Here is a 20,156-nt window from a genome sequence, read left to right as displayed (position 1 = left end):
GCACAAGAAAAAGACACACAAATGTACATTTGGAAACTAAAATACTTAGCACTTAGCAGATATTTAAATTACAGAGGTTTTTCTGTGTGAGTGGATCAGGCACCATGTCCTGTTGTTTTCCCCTCACCTGCTGCAGGTAACACAGTACTTCTACAGGTGAAGCCTTAGTGTCACTGGCTTCTTTTTAGGTTCAATCATAATGAAAAGGTGACTCCTAACTAGTCCTAATCATTATTAGTATAATGATTATTCTGTTACAGTTTGAAGTCTTGAAACTAACATGCAGAAATAGCTTCTGCATGAAGTTGAATAAATGCCTCCAGATTGTTTGAAGTATAAAGTAGATTACAGGATTGTATTTGTCATGTTGTTGCATCGCATTCTAAACATATGTAACTCACTGAATCCTTTTTACTTAACAGCCATTGTCCCTTAAAGGTCTGGCTCAGACTCACAACTTAAGCAACACTCTGCGGGTTATTGTCTAATAAGTAGAGCAAGCCGACTGATTAAAGTGTGAGCCTGCTGAGGTTCTAGGTTCAGAACTGGATTAGTGACTTAAATATCCTGGAAATAATGGGCTTGATCACTTAGAGTCATGATAGAAAGAAAATCTACCCTATTTCAATTACAACATTTCATGTATGAGGATATAATACAAATAATTTAGTCCTAAGGAGGTCTCACAATTAGATAAATACAAACATAAATGATCAACAACACATGACATATTACTCTGCGTCCATATTTATTCAACAAAAACTCAAAAGCTGGGAAGGATTACAAGGCCTAACAAGATTGAAGTTCATCATCCTACAGTGAGGAAGATTATTCAATATCATTCAGGACAATCTTCCAAGGGGAGGATGTCCCAGCAAATTCACCCCAAGGTCAGACCATTCAGTGTTCAGAGAAATGGAAGAAACCAAGACCAAGTTGCATTTGAACAAACCACAAGACAATAGAAACAATATCCTTTGGGCAGATAAAACCAAACTAAAGATGTCTGGCCACAATGCATGATACCACGTGGAGAATACCAAACACAGCACATCAGCACAAACACCTCTTAACAACTGTTAAGCACGGCGGTGGAGGGGTAATGATTTGGGCTTGTTTTGCAGCCACAGCAACTGCGCACCCTGCAGTCACTGAGTCGACCATGACCTCCCCTGAATGCCAAAATATTCTAGAGTCAAATGTGAGGTCCTGTCTGACAGCTAAAGCTTGGCTGCTCATGCAACAGGACACTTATCCCAAGCATGGCAGCAAATCTACAAGAGAAAAGCTGAAAGAAAACAAGGTGTTACAGTGGCCCAGTTAAAAGTCCAGAGCTGAACCTGTGCAAAGTGCTGAGGGCCATCACAGAGCTGTGCATGAATAAATATCTGCAAACCTTAATCAATGAAGCAATGCTGTAAAGAAGAGAGAACAAAAATTCCTTCTTAACAGTGTGAGAGAGTGATAAAGTCACACAGAAAACGATGCATTCAAGTTATTGCTGTTAAAGGAAATTCTACGTGGGCTGCTCTTTCACACTCTGCATCCGCATGTTGGCTCAGTTCTGTTAAATAAATAATGACACAGTTAAATATGTCATGTGTTGTTGTTCAGCTCAGGTCTAAGCCCTGGCGTGGACTGGATATTTTGTCATTATGGCCCCACATATAAAAAGCTAGGAATTGAAACAGCCTTTGCTTTCTTTTCACCATGACTTTAGATCTAATATACCAAGACTTTAAAAACAGATTTTACTACAGGGTTCAGTCTCAACATCGGATTCCAGTGCTAGTTTGGGTCGACTCTCTTTTATGAATGAGCACACTGACACATAAACAGAACATGAGAATTTATTTGCTTAATTTAGAGCAGAACATAGAAACAGTGACAGCGGTCAGTAGCTTGGGCAGTCTTGCCAGGGCATTTTCATTCTTGTCAAAATAACAATCACTGTTATTAAGAAGGGACTGAAAAAGAGCGAGAAGGACATTTAGGAGGAGAAAGCCAGTAAGCACCTGACAAATGTGCCATAATTTCAGCAACCATTGCTGCTGCTGAAACTGATGGTATTTTCTGCTGCCATCATGGTGTGACGTGCGAAAGCTGATAGCGTCAACACGCCTAAAGCAGCAGCAGGTGAGTTCTATTCCTTGTTGCTAAACTCTTTCACTATGGCAGCCAAGGTGCATCCAAAAACAGCACCGGCTTTGAGAATAGCAGGTGATGATGAAGAACAAAATTGCTAAATTTGATCCAACAAAATGTAAATGATTTTAACAGCAAACACAAGAGCTGATTATAAGACATTCAACAGTTTAACCCCTTGAAATCTTGAAATCGCCACAAAGATGAATCTCTCAAGAAAACATTGCAGTTTTTCAGCTTAATAAAGAAAAACAAAAGTCGACTTTCTGACTTTTATACATTCTGTCTCTCAGGCCACGATATCAAACGTCAGTGGTAAACTTGATTATAGACTGACCAGCCACTTTATTAGGTATACCTTGCTAGTACTGGGTTATGGTACCCTTGGATTGCTTTTAAAGCTTTGTGGCAAAGATTCAGCAAGGTGCTGGTCCATAGCATCACACACTTGCTGCAGATATGCAGGTTGCACATCCATGATGTGAATCTGCCATTCCACCACATCCTAAAGGTGTTATATTGAATTGAGATCTGGGGGCCATACAGTGAAGTCATTGTCATATTCAAGAAACTAGTGACGTGGTGCAGAGACAGCCACCAGCAGCAGCAGTCTGAACCACTGATACAGGAGAATTCAAGACTCATCAAACCAGGCCACATTTTTCCGGTCTTCAGTTGTTCAATTTCGGTGAGCCCGTCTGCGTTATAGCTTCAGTTTCTGGCACCCAGTGTGGTCTTCTGCTGCTGTAGTACATCTGCTTCACCATGTGAGGTGTTCAGAGATGCCCTTCTGCATACCTTGTTTGTAAAGAGTTGGTTATTTCTGTTTCCTATGAGTTTCTCCTCTGATCTATGACATCAATGAGGCATTTTCATCCAGAGAACTGGTGCACACTGGATATTTTCTCTTTTTTTTGGACCACTCCCTGTAAGCTCTACTAGTGTAGTAGTGTAGGAATATCCCAGCATATCAGCAGCTTCTGAAGTACCACCTTGTCTGGCACTGACAACCATATAACGTTCAAAGTAGCTTCAATTACCTTTCTTTATTATTCTGATGCTGAGTTTGAACTTTAGCAGGTTGTCTAGTGTGCCCAAAAGCACTGAGTTTCTGCCATGTGATTGGCTGATTAGGTCATTTTCTGCCAACTGTTGGTCTTTCACCTCATCAGGCCCCAATCAACCGACTTCTTCAAAACACACACATGTTAAGTGCAGTTTTTGACTTCTTGATTTCAGCTATTTAGCACTTGATCAGATGTACCTAATGATGTGGCTGGCGAGTGTATATTGAGTGAGTTCATAATTCCCTGCTAACACAGAAGAAGTTGCATGTAGATAATAAGCTTCCAGCTGCATTGTTTCCATGTAGTCAGAATGAAATAATGTCCATCATAAATCCACGAGGAAACACTTTGAAATTGGTCATAGTGTTATTAACTCCTATGGCACGCTCACATGATGTAGTACTGCTAATTTTGTGACATTAATGGGAAGGAAGCATATTTTCAGCTTTTTATGATATCCTTGGTTCCTTTATTTTGATAAAACAGCTTTTACCTAAACAAAATAATGCAAGATATGCATTTTTAAAAATCTCTGTGTTCACAAAAGAAAAAGAAAACACACTCCAAGTACGAGTCTCGGGTACAGTCTTTCTCTGTTTCTACAGGCAGCTATTTGAAACCTTGTCACTCTCGTCTCCTAATAACCTCAGTCAGTAGTACCATGCATGACTTCACCCACCTAGAGGGTGACATCACTTCTAATGGTGACTGCGTCTGCCTCAAATGGCACCCTGTGTCACTTGACCTAATGAGTGAACGGTACCATTACATGCCCACACTACAACTTTACTGGCTTGCTCATGTAATACTTGTTTTTAGTGGTTAAAAGGCAAAAAAGATATAGATGGAATGATGAATATACATAAAAGGATGTCATGTTACGTTATGTCATACTAATAACTAAATCTGTGAAAACATGAAGTGTTCATTAACACTAATTGTTAAAATCCTCACTCAAAACACTGTTCACTTCATTGAGATTCTCTTGGCCTAATATATACATATGCAGTCCTCTCTTTGTTCACCTAGCTATGTGAGCCTCTCTCAATAATGCTCTTTGCAAAAGGAAAAAGAATAACAGTGATTTAGATTCACATTAAGCACTTAATGCCAACAATGAGATGAGCTAGGATTCAGGTTTGGACTAATATTGGTTTGTATTAATACTCCCAGAGGGCTGAGCTGCTCAGGCAGAGTCCATCTCCCTTAAGAGTGCCTCCCTGGTCTCCACGCAGGTATTTGCCATTCTTGCCACGGATGGCGAGACGACCGTGCTCAAGGAGCTCCAGAGTGAAATCCTCAGGGGCCTCACCATCTGAACACACCAGCCCGGCACTGTTCACGTACCAGAACCGGCCATCAGCACCTGCGGGGGTTTAAAGTAAATACACCAAAGTCAGATAGAGTAGACAAATTGCAGTAAACAAGCAAATTAGAGGAAAACTAAGCAACCTGGCTTTTTCCAGAAGTATGTTTGATGTATGTGCTGACCTTTAATATGGTAGGCTCCATTGCTGAATTGCACAGTGAAAATGTCATAGACAGATCTGCTGGCATCCAGTGTGTTCGAGTTTCTGTGGTGGCAGATGAATCCATTCTCTCCTCTAAGGATAAGCATGGGTCGGTTGATGAGTTTCAGAGTGAACTGTTCATCATCCCCTGGCAAAAGTCAACATAGTAATGATCAGAAAAAAAGAGAGGTAAGAGCCACCTCTTAATTACCAAAGAATGGGGCTATAGTATAAAGGACTGTCCCCTACCGATGGAGTCACTGACAGCGACTAACTGGCCGTTTTTCTTGGTACAGATGTATTTGCCATTGCTGGCTTTTAGTGCCACCTTGTGGCCAAGCCACTCCACTGAGAACATGGTGTTTGCTGACCTGTGGTGGAAAAGATTTCACACTTTTTTGAAGTTCGGTGCTTTGGATAATGTGTAAAATAAAACGAAAATTGCCAAAATTTGCTGGGACCATTCCCTCATAACAGTTATTTATCATTCTATGTGATACACCTGTTTGCTATCTCATGCACTCATGCGACCATCCCTCTTATGTTAACCCTTGCATCTTAATTATCAGTTACTTCTGTTGCAATGAGTCAAATTTATGTAACGTAAAATGTCCAACTGACTCATTTTCAATGATAAATTCATTAATTTTTCTCTATACAACATATAAAAGTCTTCTCTTACAATTCAGTTGCAGTACACTGGACGCCTCCATGAGCCACCAGAGCCCAGCAGTTCCCTTGGCTGGTGCGGAACGTACACTTCTTGGTTTCCTTGTCAATCTCCATCTGAAACGTCTCCATGTCTGTCTCATCTTCCTGATTGGCTGCAAGGCTCACTCCTGGGAGAGACGAAATAAGCACATGCTGTCACTGTTACTTTGCTTTAAGCTGGAAAATGTGAGGTGTTTTTAGTGTTGTAGAAACACTGTGATTAAAAATGAAGTCGCACTGATTTGTTTAGCTTGGCCTACAAAAGATCTTGTAATTATATCTGATCCTGTTATTTTTAAAAAATCTTTTAAACTGCACTCTTTATCCCACGTGTCGTCCTCGAATATCTTCCTGAGGGTAAATACATTTTCAGTGATTGCAGCTCTGGATGCAGTTATGAAAAGAGCATACAGGAAATGGAGAAACAAAATAATTATGCCAAGGCAGGAAGATGCTTCTTAAAGTGAAAGTGTTATCAGCTGTTTTAGAGACACAACACTCTCACCGTGAGGCTTTGTGTTGATTACACCAAGACCACTTAACACCTGAACAAAAATCTCACTTGTGATTTAAAAACACTTTATTAAAATCTCTAAGATATCAATTATTTTAGTATTTCTATTATTTACACGTGAAACAGAAACAGCTGTGACAAACTCTTACTTGGGTACTTTGTCTTCTAGGTTCAAAGGCAAACAGGCTTTACAATTAATCCTCTGTTATTTACTGAATGTAACCCATTAGTTTTAAGTAGATAATTTGCTTCTTGTCTATACATATTTTAGTTATTTTGTTGATTGCCACATTTTAACACTGTCATGAACGCAGAGAGGAAGACAATAGTTTGCCACAAACTGCAAGACAGCTTGCAGAGGGCTAAGCCTAAATTAGATGCATTCCCGAGTATTCCCAATACATTTTCCTAATCCTTTAACAACACTAATCTGCATGCCTCTTATCTCTTCCTGTTCTATTCCCTGGTCATCATTCTCCACCTTCATCCCTTCCCCGATCTTTTCCTGCGTACCCCCTGACCCCCCTCATCAAGCCCCACCTCCCACCCTCACCCCACCTTTGGCCCTGTCAGTCTGCCCTCCTCACAGCAGGGCTCTGATATAATCAGCTTTCGAGTGCTACCCATCCAATCCCTCAATCCCCTCAATAAAAGAATAAAGGAAAAACAGGAAGAGACCAGAGGATTTTATGGTCCACACTTAGCAGGATGTGCAGATAATTACCAAAACCTCTCAAAACTCAAACTGAAGGAAGCACGGATGATAAAGCAGAGGGATAACATGGTAAAAATGCAAAAGAACCAATGGCACAGTTTAGTTATAAATAAACAACACTAGAGGGTTACAATAACTTGCTAGGGTCCATAATGAGTATCTATGCTTAGACCTCTGAGGGTATAAGGTCCAGCTTTTTTAACTGTTCCCAGAATTTGATCTAATGTGTGCTTTCAGTTCCTGTGGTCCTTTTCTTTGGAACAAGCTTCCCCCTGACCTGAGGTCAAATAGAACTGTATCTACATGCAAAAGAGGAAAACAAGAGGAAATAAGTCAGACTACACTAGAAGTGTCTTTGATACTAACCACTGTGGGTTAGTATGTAACATGCATGCACAAATTAATGTTTGACACTGAATTTTCCACCTAAAAGGACCATGTTGTACATTGTCACTGAATGAGTTACTAATTTGCTGAGCTGTTAACCTTGTGAAGCAATGGCTTGAATCTGAGACAAGGAGCATAGCAATGACTGATTTTCTTCTAACTCTTAAGAAGACACATAAGATAGTACAAGAGTTCTACTTTACTCCGTTAACTCGTGGTAGTATCAGCCACCTCAAAAATGATCCCTTTAACTGCTAGCTGCCTGCTCAACTAATTTGAGTCACTGAACTGTAACTCTGTTTATTGTATTGGTGTTTTTGGGGCCTGCTCTAAGATTACTTGTACAAATAGGCTGTGCAATTTTTTTGCCCCATTAGGTGAGCAAAATTCAGTTATTTTATTTGTATGTAAGCACCAACAAGCAGCTGGCCTTGTTTGCACATTCAAACTGTGCTCTTTACTTATGTAGCTAGCTAACCAAGCTTGCTAGCATTGGCTGATAACTTGGTGCTTCACCCTCTCCTCAAATAAGCTGATAAGCTAACAAGCGTCTGTGTCCAAAAAAACAAAAGGGCAGTGACCAAAATCTTAGGGCTGAGGTTTCAGCTGAGACTCCAGCCGTGGGTGAGGTCAGTAAGTTATAAAAAGAAAAATGTAGCAGTAGCAGTGAGTAGTTTGTAAGTGTTTGCTGCCAAGATGCTGTCATCTATGTAAACTATGGGTGACTGTGGTAAACTGCTAGCAACTAAAGCAATAACAAGGAGGTTTTTGTGCAGCAATGAATACGTCTTTGTGACCTTGTAACTGCTCATTATGATCAAGACATCAAGTGGTTAAAGGTTAATAATGGATGCATGTACATCTGTAAATAACTTTGGCATACTCCAAGACAGATAGACATTCAGCATGTGTGAGAGGCCCGATGACAAATTTTTTGTTGCTTCGCTCTACAGCTAATTTCAAATCTCACTGTTGGAAGGAGAAAAGGGGGCTGACACGTGACAAAGATGTCATGGTTACTGAGCCACTGGGATGCTTTAATCACATCTTATTCACACCCGATAAACGTGGTATCATGAAGTCTTACAACTGGTGAAATTATCATTGATCTTAAGTGCATTTGAAGCATAATTTTTAGCCCTTCCACTCTTCAGCTATGCCTGGGGGCCTATCACTCCCATTCTCTCTCATCCCAACTCAATGTCATGCTTTGTCTACCTATTCCATGTGCCCATTTCACACTAATTCAACCCAGAAATGATCTTCACACAGGGCTCAGCTGGGACCTCACAGCTGCTATTTGATAGATGAGAGAAAGGGAGGCAGAGGAAGGAGAGAAGGATGAAGGAAGAGAAAGAAAAGAAGAACAGATAGGGAGGGAGATTAGATATACTGAAATCCAAGCCAGCAATCTGAGGATAAGAAGTGAGATGTTGTCATCAAACAATAAGCACAGCACACACATATCAGTACACTCTCAGGTGTATCTGGAGGACAAACAGGTAGATTCAGTAGTGCATTATTTTGGATCAGACCCCAGAACCAGCTCCACTTCCTGATGTTGTCTTACAGAGCCTGCAAGTGGAGCAGGCCTAACTAATCCATCAACGATAGATGGCTCTGGCGTCAATTATTAATGGTAAGCTGATGCTACTATCCCCATGTCCCTTATTTCTCTCTCTCTCTAAATTCTTCATCCTTTACAACTGCATTTCACTCCAATTATTTTTTCGGCTTATCTGTTACTGAGCTCTGCACGCCTGATCATGTATGTGGTATGTGTGCTTTTATGTGTCTGTGGACCTGGAAAGTTTGTGAAAGTTTGGACTGTCATCTCCGTTTCACATTCAGGGCAGAGCGGGCCCCTTGTGCCCGAGGAAACGTGATGAGAGGTTTGATAACAGATCTGTATGACACATTAAGACATGCACACTTGTAAACTATATACAAGGAAAAGCACAAACACACACTTGCTTCAGTGTTTGATGCTGGTTAAGAATTTATTTGATTCACTCACCTTCCACTGAAACCCTACAAAAAAAGCAATATGACCTGTCACAATGGCATAGCTTGCTAAATAGAGCATATTTACTCTGTCTTTGATTTTTCTTTCCAGTAGCATATAGAGGTTGACTCAGGCTGAGGTTAACAGGTTAGATTAACTGGTTAGAGCGGGATTCGGTGGGGGACAAGTTTTGGCCGCAGGTATGAGGAAGCTTGGGTTTCTGAAAGCAGACTCCCCTCCCACCCTTGCCTTCCAGGAACAGGGGCCAACTTCATCAATAATTCAACACACCTCATCTCACCACTCGCCGCAGTAGGATGGTATGGTAGTGAGTGGGCGAGTGTCTCAAAGAAAGATAAAGCTATTGTTTGTGCGGGACAAGCGTAGGAAGGGGAAGGAGAGAACAGATACAAAGTATGCTGCAAAAAGTATCCTTGCATGCATGCATGCATGTGATGTGCTACATATATGTGTTTAGGGTTTAACCATTTTCTTCCTTTCCCTTTAACCAATCAGTTTTCAATGCTTTGGTTCCTGCTTGCAGCCCCCACTGCTAACCAGGAACAATGAGTGGTGGGGAGATTCAATTACAGCACCCAGGCCTGAAGTAACTCAACCCTGCAGACAAGAATCTGCAGCCTGTGGATGGCTGTCATGACCAAGTATGCTGACAAGGACTGGGGGTGTATGCTAATCTGCCCCAAATCCAGTTTCAAATCAGACCAGCAAGCCCTTTGGACCATCAGCAATTGAAACTCTATGCAAGTCCCTCCTAATGCAAGTGCATTTGTAGTCACATGTAATGTAACCCTCACAATTATAGTTTTTGTAGTTTTTCTGCTGCGCTAAACAAAGCCTAATGTCGACGTCGATGAGGAGCAGGTGTAATCCATCAGTACAGTAGTGTGGTGTCGTGCCTGCGCGCTGATCAAATAACTCCCCTCCAACAGCCCGATCACAAGACTGAAGAGTAAATACATAATACAGTATCAACAGAGCATTACTCTGCAGTATATTGGTTACAGGCAGCTGTTTCAGTAAGCTCAATGGGGTAAAGGCGTGTTAACAACATTGCCCAACAAAGCCAGAAGGTACATTTGAGAAGGATTGAGAAGGGATTTTCGAAAAGAGCTCTATTTGTAATAGATTATTTAGTGAAAGAAAATGAAAACAAAGGGCCCTTCTTCTGAACATTTCACAATGAGGTATCTGATATTTTAGGAGTATGGAACCATCTTTTTTATTCTTAATACATAAAAAGTGATTGCAAGTTGTTCTTGAGAAGTCTGCTTCTGTTATTCTCCTTGAAATGTATGCACATTAAGTCTGTTATTTAAATAAAATAACTTATTAGTTTAGGCTCGATACCGATGTAGGCCAGCAGCCATGAACACAAATGACGTATTTGTCTCAGGTCTCAACGATGGGGCTGATAGTCTCCCATATCAGCCCCAGCAATCTTGTTTTCTTTGAGACATGCAGCCACGTACCGTATTGTTGATGCAACTTGATGTGCAGACTACATTACCCATAATTACCATGCATCCCTTATCGGCTGTCAATTTCTCCTTCATTATGTATGCACATAGGTCTGTGTCTGTCAGCAAAAGCTTGTGTGACCACTCTTGATGGCACCTAAGGTCAGCCTTTGTCCATTTAATCAGACATGTGGGATTCTTTAGGGTACTAGCAAGCTGCCAGGGGAGCAATTTGTGTGTGTGTGTATTGCAAGGATTTAGGATAAAATCTAATTCGCTAGAATATCCTGTCCCTCTGATATTTCTGTGTTTTCCTACCTTGTCTTATGGAGACATATCGCCCATTGGCTGCTGTCAGAACTACTTGAGGGTGACTCTCCTCCAGGTCAAATAGTTCATCTTTGCCTGGCTTCGAACATCGTCCGGACCTCAGGGTCCCTGTAGGACCCATGGGAGACAAATACTTCCCCTCACAGTCTTTGAAGGCCAGCTTCCCACACTTCAGCTCCAACGTGTATGCTGTGGCCCTCCCGCTCTCCATTAGGAGCTTTCCATCATTGCCGAGGAACCGGCTGTCACAGGTCTTTAGGCAATACTTTCCTTCCTGGTAGACAAGGGTCAGGAGCGCTGCCACACCCCAGGGAATGTTCAGATGCACAGCAATTTCCCCATCCTCCATAGAGAGGTGGGCATAACGCTTACGGGCCACAGACAGCAGGTTAGCCTGGGGATGCAGAGCCAGGTGCACTGCCCACAGCTCTGCATCTGTGATCACCTGGGCAAAGCAGGACAGGTAGTCCCGAGAGCCGCCGAAGAAGCGGAGGTACTGCTCAGACTGCAGCGCCCAGCGGCCATCTGACTGAGCCACGATGAGGAAGCGACAGTCTGAATTGTGACCATCTGCCTCACAGGTGACTTTGCCGTCCTTGTTGGAGGCCAGGTAGCGTCCCAGGTGACTGCGTAAATAGACCACCTGGCTGTCCTGGGAGTCCTGCTCTAAAGTCCATATCTGCTTTTTCTTCAGACTGGGAGCTGACGCATTCACCTAAGGAGCACGAAAAGGTATCACTTGAAAATCTTGCATATACTGATCCAACAGCAAAGCATCACCAGCAGAAATGCAAATCGACACCTTATAGTTTGTCACTCTTATTGTATTTTTATACCTTAAAGCCAAAGGACTCAGCAGTAAGGTAGCGACCCTCGTGATTGATCAGACCAAACTGCAGCTTCAAAGGACGGTTCCCATTTGTGGGCATTTTCACCTGTGGAATTGGAAGAGCAAGAAGAGAGAAGAGTGGAAAGGGAGAAACAAGTTAGCGATGAAGGAGGAAGAAACTTGGGGGTAAATGGAGGTAAAACTGAACACAGAAATAATGGAGGACTAGTGGGTTTTAAAAGTGGAAAGGTAGGTGGTGATGTCACGAGGATGATGAAATATAAAAGTTGCAAAGGCAGGAAATCAATTCATTAAGGTACGGTATATAAAGCACTTCCAAGACCACAAATTCCTTCCCCCGCCCATGGCGTCATTACACATTTTTCCAGCCACAGCCTCCTAATTTACTTACTGTGGTTTTGTGGCTTTCCCTCTGCAGTTCCTACGGCTCTAATTCCAGCTCCCAGATTTAAGAGGCTTCTTTCACCGAGCGTCCTCTTGTAATTCTTTTTCTTTTTGCTCTTGCCGGCTCTCACATTCGGTTGATCGGGTCTCCTGGCTCGCCTCCACTGCCGCTACTATTCTCCCTAATCAGGTTAGAGGCAGCAAAGACTTGAGTCAACCTTGATCTCTCTTCAGTCCGGTGTCAACCCCTCTTTCTCTGTAGACTAATTTTGCTGTGGACTGCTTATCTCTGCTTCTGCAGCCTACCCTAGCCCTCTCTCTCTCATGCTGAACAGTGCTCTCTTGTCCGGCTTAACTCTTGTTCTTGCATGACTTGTTATTCACCCTGAAGGCTCAATCACTTGTTCCCCCCTCTTACTAAACTTCTCTGGGGTTTTGCATTTGCTCCTCCTTTGGCTCCTTTGCCAACTATCTTTAGATCAGTCACATCAAGTACTCTGACCTTCTTCTTCTTCTTCACCTTCCTCGAAGTCTGGGGTTCCTTTTCTTTCTTTTCTTTAAAAAAAAAAAAAAAAAAAAATCAGGCACAGGTTTGATCAGCGAAGGATAACATCCTCCACAGTCATACTAATTTTATGGTAGAGGATTGAAGAAGTCCTTCACTCTTTCCCTAAACTTAAGCGGTCCATCGCAACTGAACTCAGCAACAAAAGGTGCTCGACTCTGTAATCTTAAGCCTCTCTCTGTCGCTTTTTCCTCCCATCCTCTCCTTCTCTCTCACCGCCTTTCTCTAACCTGCCATGTGTGTAATCCTGCCTTTCTCTGCCTCTGCACCTTATTCCGAGCTCGGCACTTCACCTTTTTCTGTGACGCATAAAGAGGAGCAAGTAGAAACAATGCAAACAAAATATACACACACACAGCCCCGTGTAACCAGAGCACTCCCTGTGCCTTTGGAGTAGTTGCCTGAGTGCAGCTCTCCTTACCTGGCCGTGCTCGGCTTTAGTTACACTCCTTCTCTGATTGCAAGCTCTCTGGGTCAGTCCTTGTGGGAACTATGTCTGAGAGGCAGGGGGAGTCGGACTTTACAACTGAATTTAGGAAAGGAGATGGCGGGCATTAGAAAGGCAACAATAACAAGCTAATCAACATATGGGGTTTTGAATGAATGTGTTTGTGTGTGTGTGGCATAAGCACCTGCAATTGTGTGTGTGTGTGCAATCAAGCTTGCCAATCAGCCTATTGTAAGTCTTCTTTGCGGAGTAAACAGACGTGTCTGTTCCCGAATCCATCTAATCCTCAACCCAATCATCCCAACCTGGCTAATCTACTGACACAACCCCTCCCCAGTCCCCTAACCCCCCCCCCCACACACACACGCACGCACACTACCCATTCTGCTTGTCAGTGCCTTTAAACACACACATAGGTGCAATGACCCACAGCAACATACATGTCATCACTGCACACACAAACACATACACACAAAGGTCAGAGGAGGGTCTCAGGGTTCATAGTAAACACCACCCACCTAAAGATTTACTCTTCCTGACCCAGACTTGAACTACACTAAATGTAATGAACAATGCGCACTGCACACAAAATCACACGCTTGCAAACACACATGCTCTGAAGGATGCGGGTGGTGCAATTTTTCCCTTAAGCCTTTCTGGTGGTGACACAATGCAAAGCAGAAGCCAACATCTTAGAAAGAAATTAAAATAAGACACATTTTTAGAATAATAAACAACTAAGCAAAAAACTAATTTACTATTTACTTTCACATCCACATTGTACCACACACAGAGCTCTGTTGCTTAACCTATGGAGGACATCCCTTTTTTTTTGCACACAGTCGGATATAAACCTGCCAAAATCATTTTCAGTATTTGAGAGTTTTTTTGATTCAACAACTGAGACATTAAAGTGAAAAAGCAATAGCAGAGAAAATAAGTTTGCAGTTCATTCTACAAATTCTATCTGTGCGCAAGCAATTGAAAATTTGATGGCGTCTTTTTAAACACACTCAATGATGTGGATAAAAATCACTTCTTAGAAATGTTCACCCTGCTCTTCATTGGATCTCTTGCTGCTAAAAAGCCTGCTGCAGCGTGCATGCACGTGCGTACATGTTATATTTTAATAAGAACAGAAAAATAACAGATATAACACACTTCTATCATTAAAAATCATCATCAGTCGACCTTTTGCCCTTCTTCATCTGTCTTCAGTTCTGCCTAAAATGGGCAAACTGTACAAACACAGAGGCTGAGGGGGGAAGAGATGGGAGGGGGAGACAGACGTGCTGCTCACCAATCAAAAAAGCCATAAACTGTTATTGTTATCAGTGCTATTATTTTCATTACTATCACTATTATCACTAGTACTGTACTTCCTCCTCAGATGTATCCTATCCCACGCATCATTAGCTCACTCTCTGTGGCCCCTGGGGGCTGTGTCATCGTCTGCTGATGTGCCGCCGCTCCTGCTGCTGCTGTCGGCACTGTGATGCCTGTCCATAGCCCAACCAGATGTTTTTTTTTTACCTCTTACTCTGGGACAGCGGCTGTGCCAGGTTCACCGTGGCAACCGTGGGATGGTGCTTTAGAAGCCATTACAGCGATCCTCTGATGACACTCAAATAGCTATCATTACACCTCCTCCAAGGAGACACAGTAAGGGAGGGAGGGCGGGAAAAGAGAGAGATGAAGCAGGGAAGGATGGAGGAGAGGAGCAAGGAGGGGCAGAAAGAGGGAGTGGGAGAATCAGATGAAGAATGGGGGGAGGAAGGGAGGAAAGGAAAGGAAAGGAAAGGAAAGGAAGGAAGGCAGCGGGAGGTGGGTTAAGGATATCGGGAAATTACACAGGCAGGCATGGATGGGAAGAGTTAAAGACATACAAGGTGAATGGAAAAGTGGAGGAGCAGGAAAGAAGTGCTGGAGAGAGAGAATGGGGAATTCAAAATGACCGTTTCTGAGTTAACAGCCTCCAGCCTTTTTCTACCCTATTAAGTTCTATTCTGCCATTACTTGGGACTGCAGGGTGCTGCTGCATACCCCACAGTGTCCCCCCTGCTCTTACCCCATCCTAACAGGCACACAGCCACAAATACACAGTCACCCTTTGGTCGGTTTCCTCCTGCAGTCATCTCCACTTTTTTTTTTATATCTATTTATCTGTTTATTTTTGTTTATCTCCAAGTCTTCCCCATTCTCCCCACTCTCGTGCTCAGTTCATTTCCAGAGGTTGTGAAGTGAATGAAAGAGAGATCAACTGGATCAGTCTTTAAGTCCACTGGTTGTCCTTGTTGTTTGTGCAAAGGCACGCCAAAACAAGCAGTAAAGCTGCTGTTGCTGCTTTGCAACAACAGCATCAGCAACAACATACAGTTCTTTACTACTGTAAATCACCTGGCAGGAGGACCCAGTTTTCTATCAAATATTGGTGGGGTAGGGGGGTCTTTTACAGAGTTACCCAATTAAGAATAACTAAACGTACCTGCATTGCTTAGATTTAGATTTAACTCCTCCTCTGGCAGCTGAAAAAAATGAACTATTAAATCAGAATCTGTTTTTTGCAGGTGCCTGTTTTTCATGACAGGACCGCGGGAACAATAGGTGTAAATAACTCTTGAGAGTTCACTTCAACTTCAGAGACTGTAAAGTGAAAAAGGGCAGTTCTTTCAGTGCAAATGAACCAAATGTGCTCATTGTAGTTAATATGAAAGCTCAAGCGTCTTTATAGTAAAAATTTGCGCTCTCCATCCCATCTTGCGTCGTATCAGACTACCTGTGTCCACCTTTTCTTCCCTGCTTCGCTTTTCTTTACACGCACTTCTGGGATGAGCAGTTCAGAAGGTCACGCGGTGGCTGAGTAGAAAGGTGGAAACCTTTGAAAACAATGTCAATATATGTCACATGTTGCAAATGAGTTTGCAATTTTTGTTACTTTTCCCTTGTGTTAAAAATAAATGAATGATCATCCAATAATTCATTCAATAATTAATTCAATTAGCAGCTGTGATAAGGCCTTTTTGATGGCTTGCATAATTAGACAGTTGTATCATCATGCACACACACTGACCCTTGACACACACTGCATGCTCGAAATTTTAATTCCCAAAGCCACCGCGGAGGGGCGGTGTCAGCCTTCTACTTCGGCTCCTCCACAGGATCCTTGCCTATGTATTTTTTGGAGGCTACAAAGACAAAAAAAACCCGAAAGAGAAGATTGATGCTTGGTTTGTCAGTGTTGGTGCCTGTATGACTGCATGGGGTAGGAGGCAATGAAGTTCTTTCAAAAATGCTTTTAATGTGTCTTGCTTTATGGGGGGCGGTGGTAGTGGTCGGACGAGACTTTATAGAAACTGAAAGGCGTCAACACGTCAAACCTTATCAACTGCAAAACATCAGCGCAATTAAAATGAAAGGGGGCGGGGAGTTGGGGGGTATTTCCCCAGTTTCGGTGATTTCGAGTCGTCACCTTACCTGAGCCCCTTTGCTGCGCCCGTATAACCACGCTTGTACGTGGCATTATAAGAGCAGGTTTGACCCGCAGTTTTAGTGCCTGGATGTGTGAATGTGGGTTATACCTCACTGCTAAGCATGCACTTCTCATGTGCTTTTAATCTCATTGGTTTTCTTGCATGCTGATTTGATTATGATCAGGGCAACACACACGCTTGAAAGGGTTCAGCGCTGCTCCGGGCAGCCCCATGTGCTCTACTGTAGTATAGTATATTACCCTCGCTTTTCTTTTAAATGTGTCTGAAACGAGGCTTTGAAACAGTCCGGATTAACTGATGTATTGCGTTTCTAAAAACAAACCGCCTCTGAATCATTCATTAATTCACATTTGGCTATTACAGTGCGGGTTTGTGTTTTATGGGCAGAGTAGCTCCTTCCTGTGTGGTAGGAAAGAGTTAATAACGATGGGCTAAACGTGATGAGTGAGGGGACTCTGTGAAAAGCAGCGGGCCAATCCGCGTCAAGATTAACACCTTGTGGTGCCGTGATTGGACTAAAGCTCGCTCGTTGTCGTATGGAACTCAACACCCACGTGGGGGCACGGACCCTCAGTCGAGCTTTCACTGGCTGAGACCCCGCATTTAAGACCCGCCTATCGACGATCTCTCCGTGTTATTGGCCAATCTTCAGCATTCAACCACTCCCCCTTCCTCCCCTCCCCCTCTCTGTCTTGTTTTTCTATCCGAGAGGTAAGGAAATATCCCTCTCGCGAGCTCCGTGGGCTCGCGCGGGCAACCGCGCGGCCGCTTGCGCCATCGCTTCACATCTATCAGGAGGCGCGCGAACTCAGAACAGACATTTCGCTCCGGTCCTCTTCTTTCTTAACGGCTCGAAATTGCGACATAAACCATGGTTCTCTGATATGTTATTTAACTGTATGTCGACATGTGGGTGAAGAGTCAGTCCGCGTTACAGTCAGTTTCCACGAGACGTTGTCTGTTGCGATGTTTCCTTATCTTCAAAGCAGCCAGCCGACTCGCTCTCCCACGAAACTGAACATCCACCGCAACACATACATATCCGCGCGCACCGTTGCCCGTGTTTATATGTGCAGTGACACGACCGTTAACCTTTAATAAATTAATTATATTACAAAAGATTAACAGGCAAGGAGATTCAAATAGAATTGTTGCTTGAGTATCTTTCTATCTGGGAAGGCTATTGGAAGCTAACTGAGAACATTTTAATATTTTATCTATTTACAGTGAATGGCAATTTTAAAAGTCACTTATGGGACATCCAGTGTCTCCAAAGAGACCAGACCACTGCATCTGACTATACAAACTGTTCAAACCAACAAAATCTGCGGACTTGGGAAAAGATTTTATTCTCAGAGATCGTTCACCTTGTTCGCAGCACAGAGTATGCAAGCATAGATTGCAGCCCCTTTGTGAAAGCTGATTAGCTTTTAAACCAGATGTCACAAGTGCAGAGGCGGATATGACTGTGAAACCGAGTTATACTACACATTCATTGGCTTGCAACTTGTTAATCACTCAGTGAAGAATAAACTGATTTACCAGCCTGCTGTACAGTTTTTGTATAAACTAATAACGTTCAAAGTGCTGTATTAAATAAGACGTTTACAGAGGCTTCCTAGGTGTCTTTTTTTTGCAGCCCCAGTAAGTTGCCATGTGCTAAGCTTTGGACACAGTAGACATTTAAGGCACATTTGCTTCACTTTTCAGAACTGGAAGCTACATCCATGTATAATGAATACAGTCTGCATTTGCAAGCTCAGCACTTGCTACCTTTTCACTTTTTAATAAGGACAAACTGTAACAATAATTCAGGAATCTGACTCCATCCAAGGCCATCCTGATCACACAACCACCAAACTGTTAATCTTCTAGGTGAACCTTATTTTTCAATTAAACCTCTATTACAGCATACACTGTTTTTGCACTGAACGTCGATGATGATGGCAGCGTATTCCTGTTATTATGTATTGCACCAGCCATGCAGGTGAGCCTTGACTGCATTCTGTTGTGAACACAGATAGCTGGACATGGGTAAATAGTCGTTCCTGTTATATTCCTTCGAAGTCCACTGCCTGGACCACATGCGCAGATGGTGCATTGTTGCATTAAGTCTTCGCAGGAATACTCCTCATGGTCACAAAAAATTGGCAGGCATACAGATGATAGCATGGACCCTTGTGCATCACTTGGGTCCTAGTGGACTTGTGTAAAGTATAATCAAAGCTTAACTACTAACACCAGGATTGCTGGAAAAGAAGGCTAGCCCTTACTTGGACAAATTAACCTGTCTGGGCCTAAAAAAGAGAGAATTAAAACTTGGATTATACTTTCCATGTCCGCAACTCAGCATCTCATCTACTAATCAAGAGGTTGGTTGTTTGATCCCTGGTTCTTCCAGTATGCCAAACTATTCTTGGGCAAGATACTGAACCCCAAGTGCGCACTGATGCATTCAGTGGTGCATGATTGCTTGCAAATGCTATCTAGAAAGTATTTTCACATATTAAAAAAAGTGCTTGCATGAATGGGTGAATGAAACAAGTTGTATAAATTGCTTTGAGTGCTCAAGAAGAGTAGCAACGCTCTGTATAAGAAACGGTCCGCTTACCATTTACAAGCCAGTGCACTCCTAGTTTTGATCCCAAGGGGATGGTTGCCTCAGGAAGGGCATCTTCACCAAATCAAACATGTGGACCATCAAAACTTCCATACCGGGTCGGCGACCGCCTCCGTGCATCGGGAAGCAAAAGGTTTTTATTAATTGTCAACGGCAAAGTATATATTTTAGTTAAATGGAGGAACACTAGCTTCTGAAGCTAGCATTCAATACTATTTAAGGTCGGATAGCAAAGGAAGAAAAAAACTAAACATCTATTTCATTTGGAACATAAGCAACTTAGGACATCTATTAGTAAAATCGAAAAATATTTCTAGTGCTAGTTTAGTACTATTAAAGTTGACTATGTTCAATTAGCTTAAATCAAAGCACATTTCAGTTTTTAAAAAAAACCCCTACGTGAAGCAGTGTATAAAAAGCAAAGCACTCAGGGCCCACAAGAAGCTCACAGAACACTTTAAACTCAAATCGAATTACAAAATGGTAATTCTCCATGCCCCCCCCCCAAAAAAAAGTGCAGCGCATAAGCTCCTAAGAGTTTAAAAGCTCTGACATTGGCATGATGTCAAAATCTCATAGGAGCTGCACTGGGAATTGTTGAATGCTAACAAAATAATTGTTTCAGTTTGATTGATGAATGATGACGGATTCAGATTTTACCAGGAAGTTGATTTAATTTTTTTTTTAAAAGAAAAAGAGCACAGTAGTCTTAGTATTTCATGTTTCAGAAAAATCTGTGACAACCTCCACTGTAAAGTCAATCAAAGGCTATTGAAATTAAGCGAGCCGCAGCCTGTTTGAGACTCATTCATCTTTAGACAGTATCAAATGGCAAAACTGGGTAACTTTTTTTTTTAACCTCGAGGTAGCTGAAATAACGAAGCAAACTGACAGGACTGCATGTGTTTGTTTGTGTTCACATTTGAGTCATGCTT

General features: G+C 42.5%; 1 protein-coding gene across 1 annotated transcript; it reads right to left on the bottom strand.

The window, feature by feature from the left end:
- Positions 1-1,832: 1,832 nt before the first annotated feature.
- On the bottom strand, positions 1,833-12,522 carry fscn2b (fascin actin-bundling protein 2b, retinal). The gene is made up of 7 exons (XM_084938068.1): positions 12,105-12,522; positions 11,700-11,798; positions 10,852-11,578; positions 5,406-5,562; positions 4,973-5,094; positions 4,704-4,871; positions 1,833-4,578 (listed from the first exon to the last, which is right to left on the bottom strand). The coding sequence occupies exons 2-7, from the start codon at positions 11,790-11,792 to the stop codon at positions 4,373-4,375; spliced, it is 1,473 nt and encodes a 490-aa protein (XP_084794194.1). The 5' UTR covers positions 11,793-11,798; positions 12,105-12,522; the 3' UTR covers positions 1,833-4,372.
- Positions 12,523-20,156: the final 7,634 nt, after the last annotated feature.

The sequence above is a fragment of the Perissodus microlepis genome, chromosome 8 (assembly GCF_051167445.1).
Source record: "Perissodus microlepis isolate ML-2025 ecotype Zambia chromosome 8, ASM5116744v1, whole genome shotgun sequence".
Taxonomy (NCBI): domain Eukaryota; kingdom Metazoa; phylum Chordata; class Actinopteri; order Cichliformes; family Cichlidae; genus Perissodus; species Perissodus microlepis.
Note: the sequence above shows the minus strand (reverse complement) of the source record. Positions and strands in the feature narration are given on the sequence as shown.

What these genes read in the sequence shown, in the direction of transcription:
- fscn2b (XM_084938068.1), bottom strand. Translation starts at nt 11,792, where the DNA reads ATGCCCACAAATGGGAACCGTCCTTTGAAGCTGCAGTTTGGTCTGATC. An exon ending in CTGAGTCCTTTGGCTTTAAG is followed by an intron (nt 11,579 to 11,699) that starts GTATAAAAATAC and finishes CGTGCTCCTTAG; the next exon opens with GTGAATGCGTCAGCTCCCAG. An exon ending in ATATGTCTCCATAAGACAAG is followed by an intron (nt 5,563 to 10,851) that starts GTAGGAAAACAC and finishes CGTCTCTCCCAG; the next exon opens with GAGTGAGCCTTGCAGCCAAT.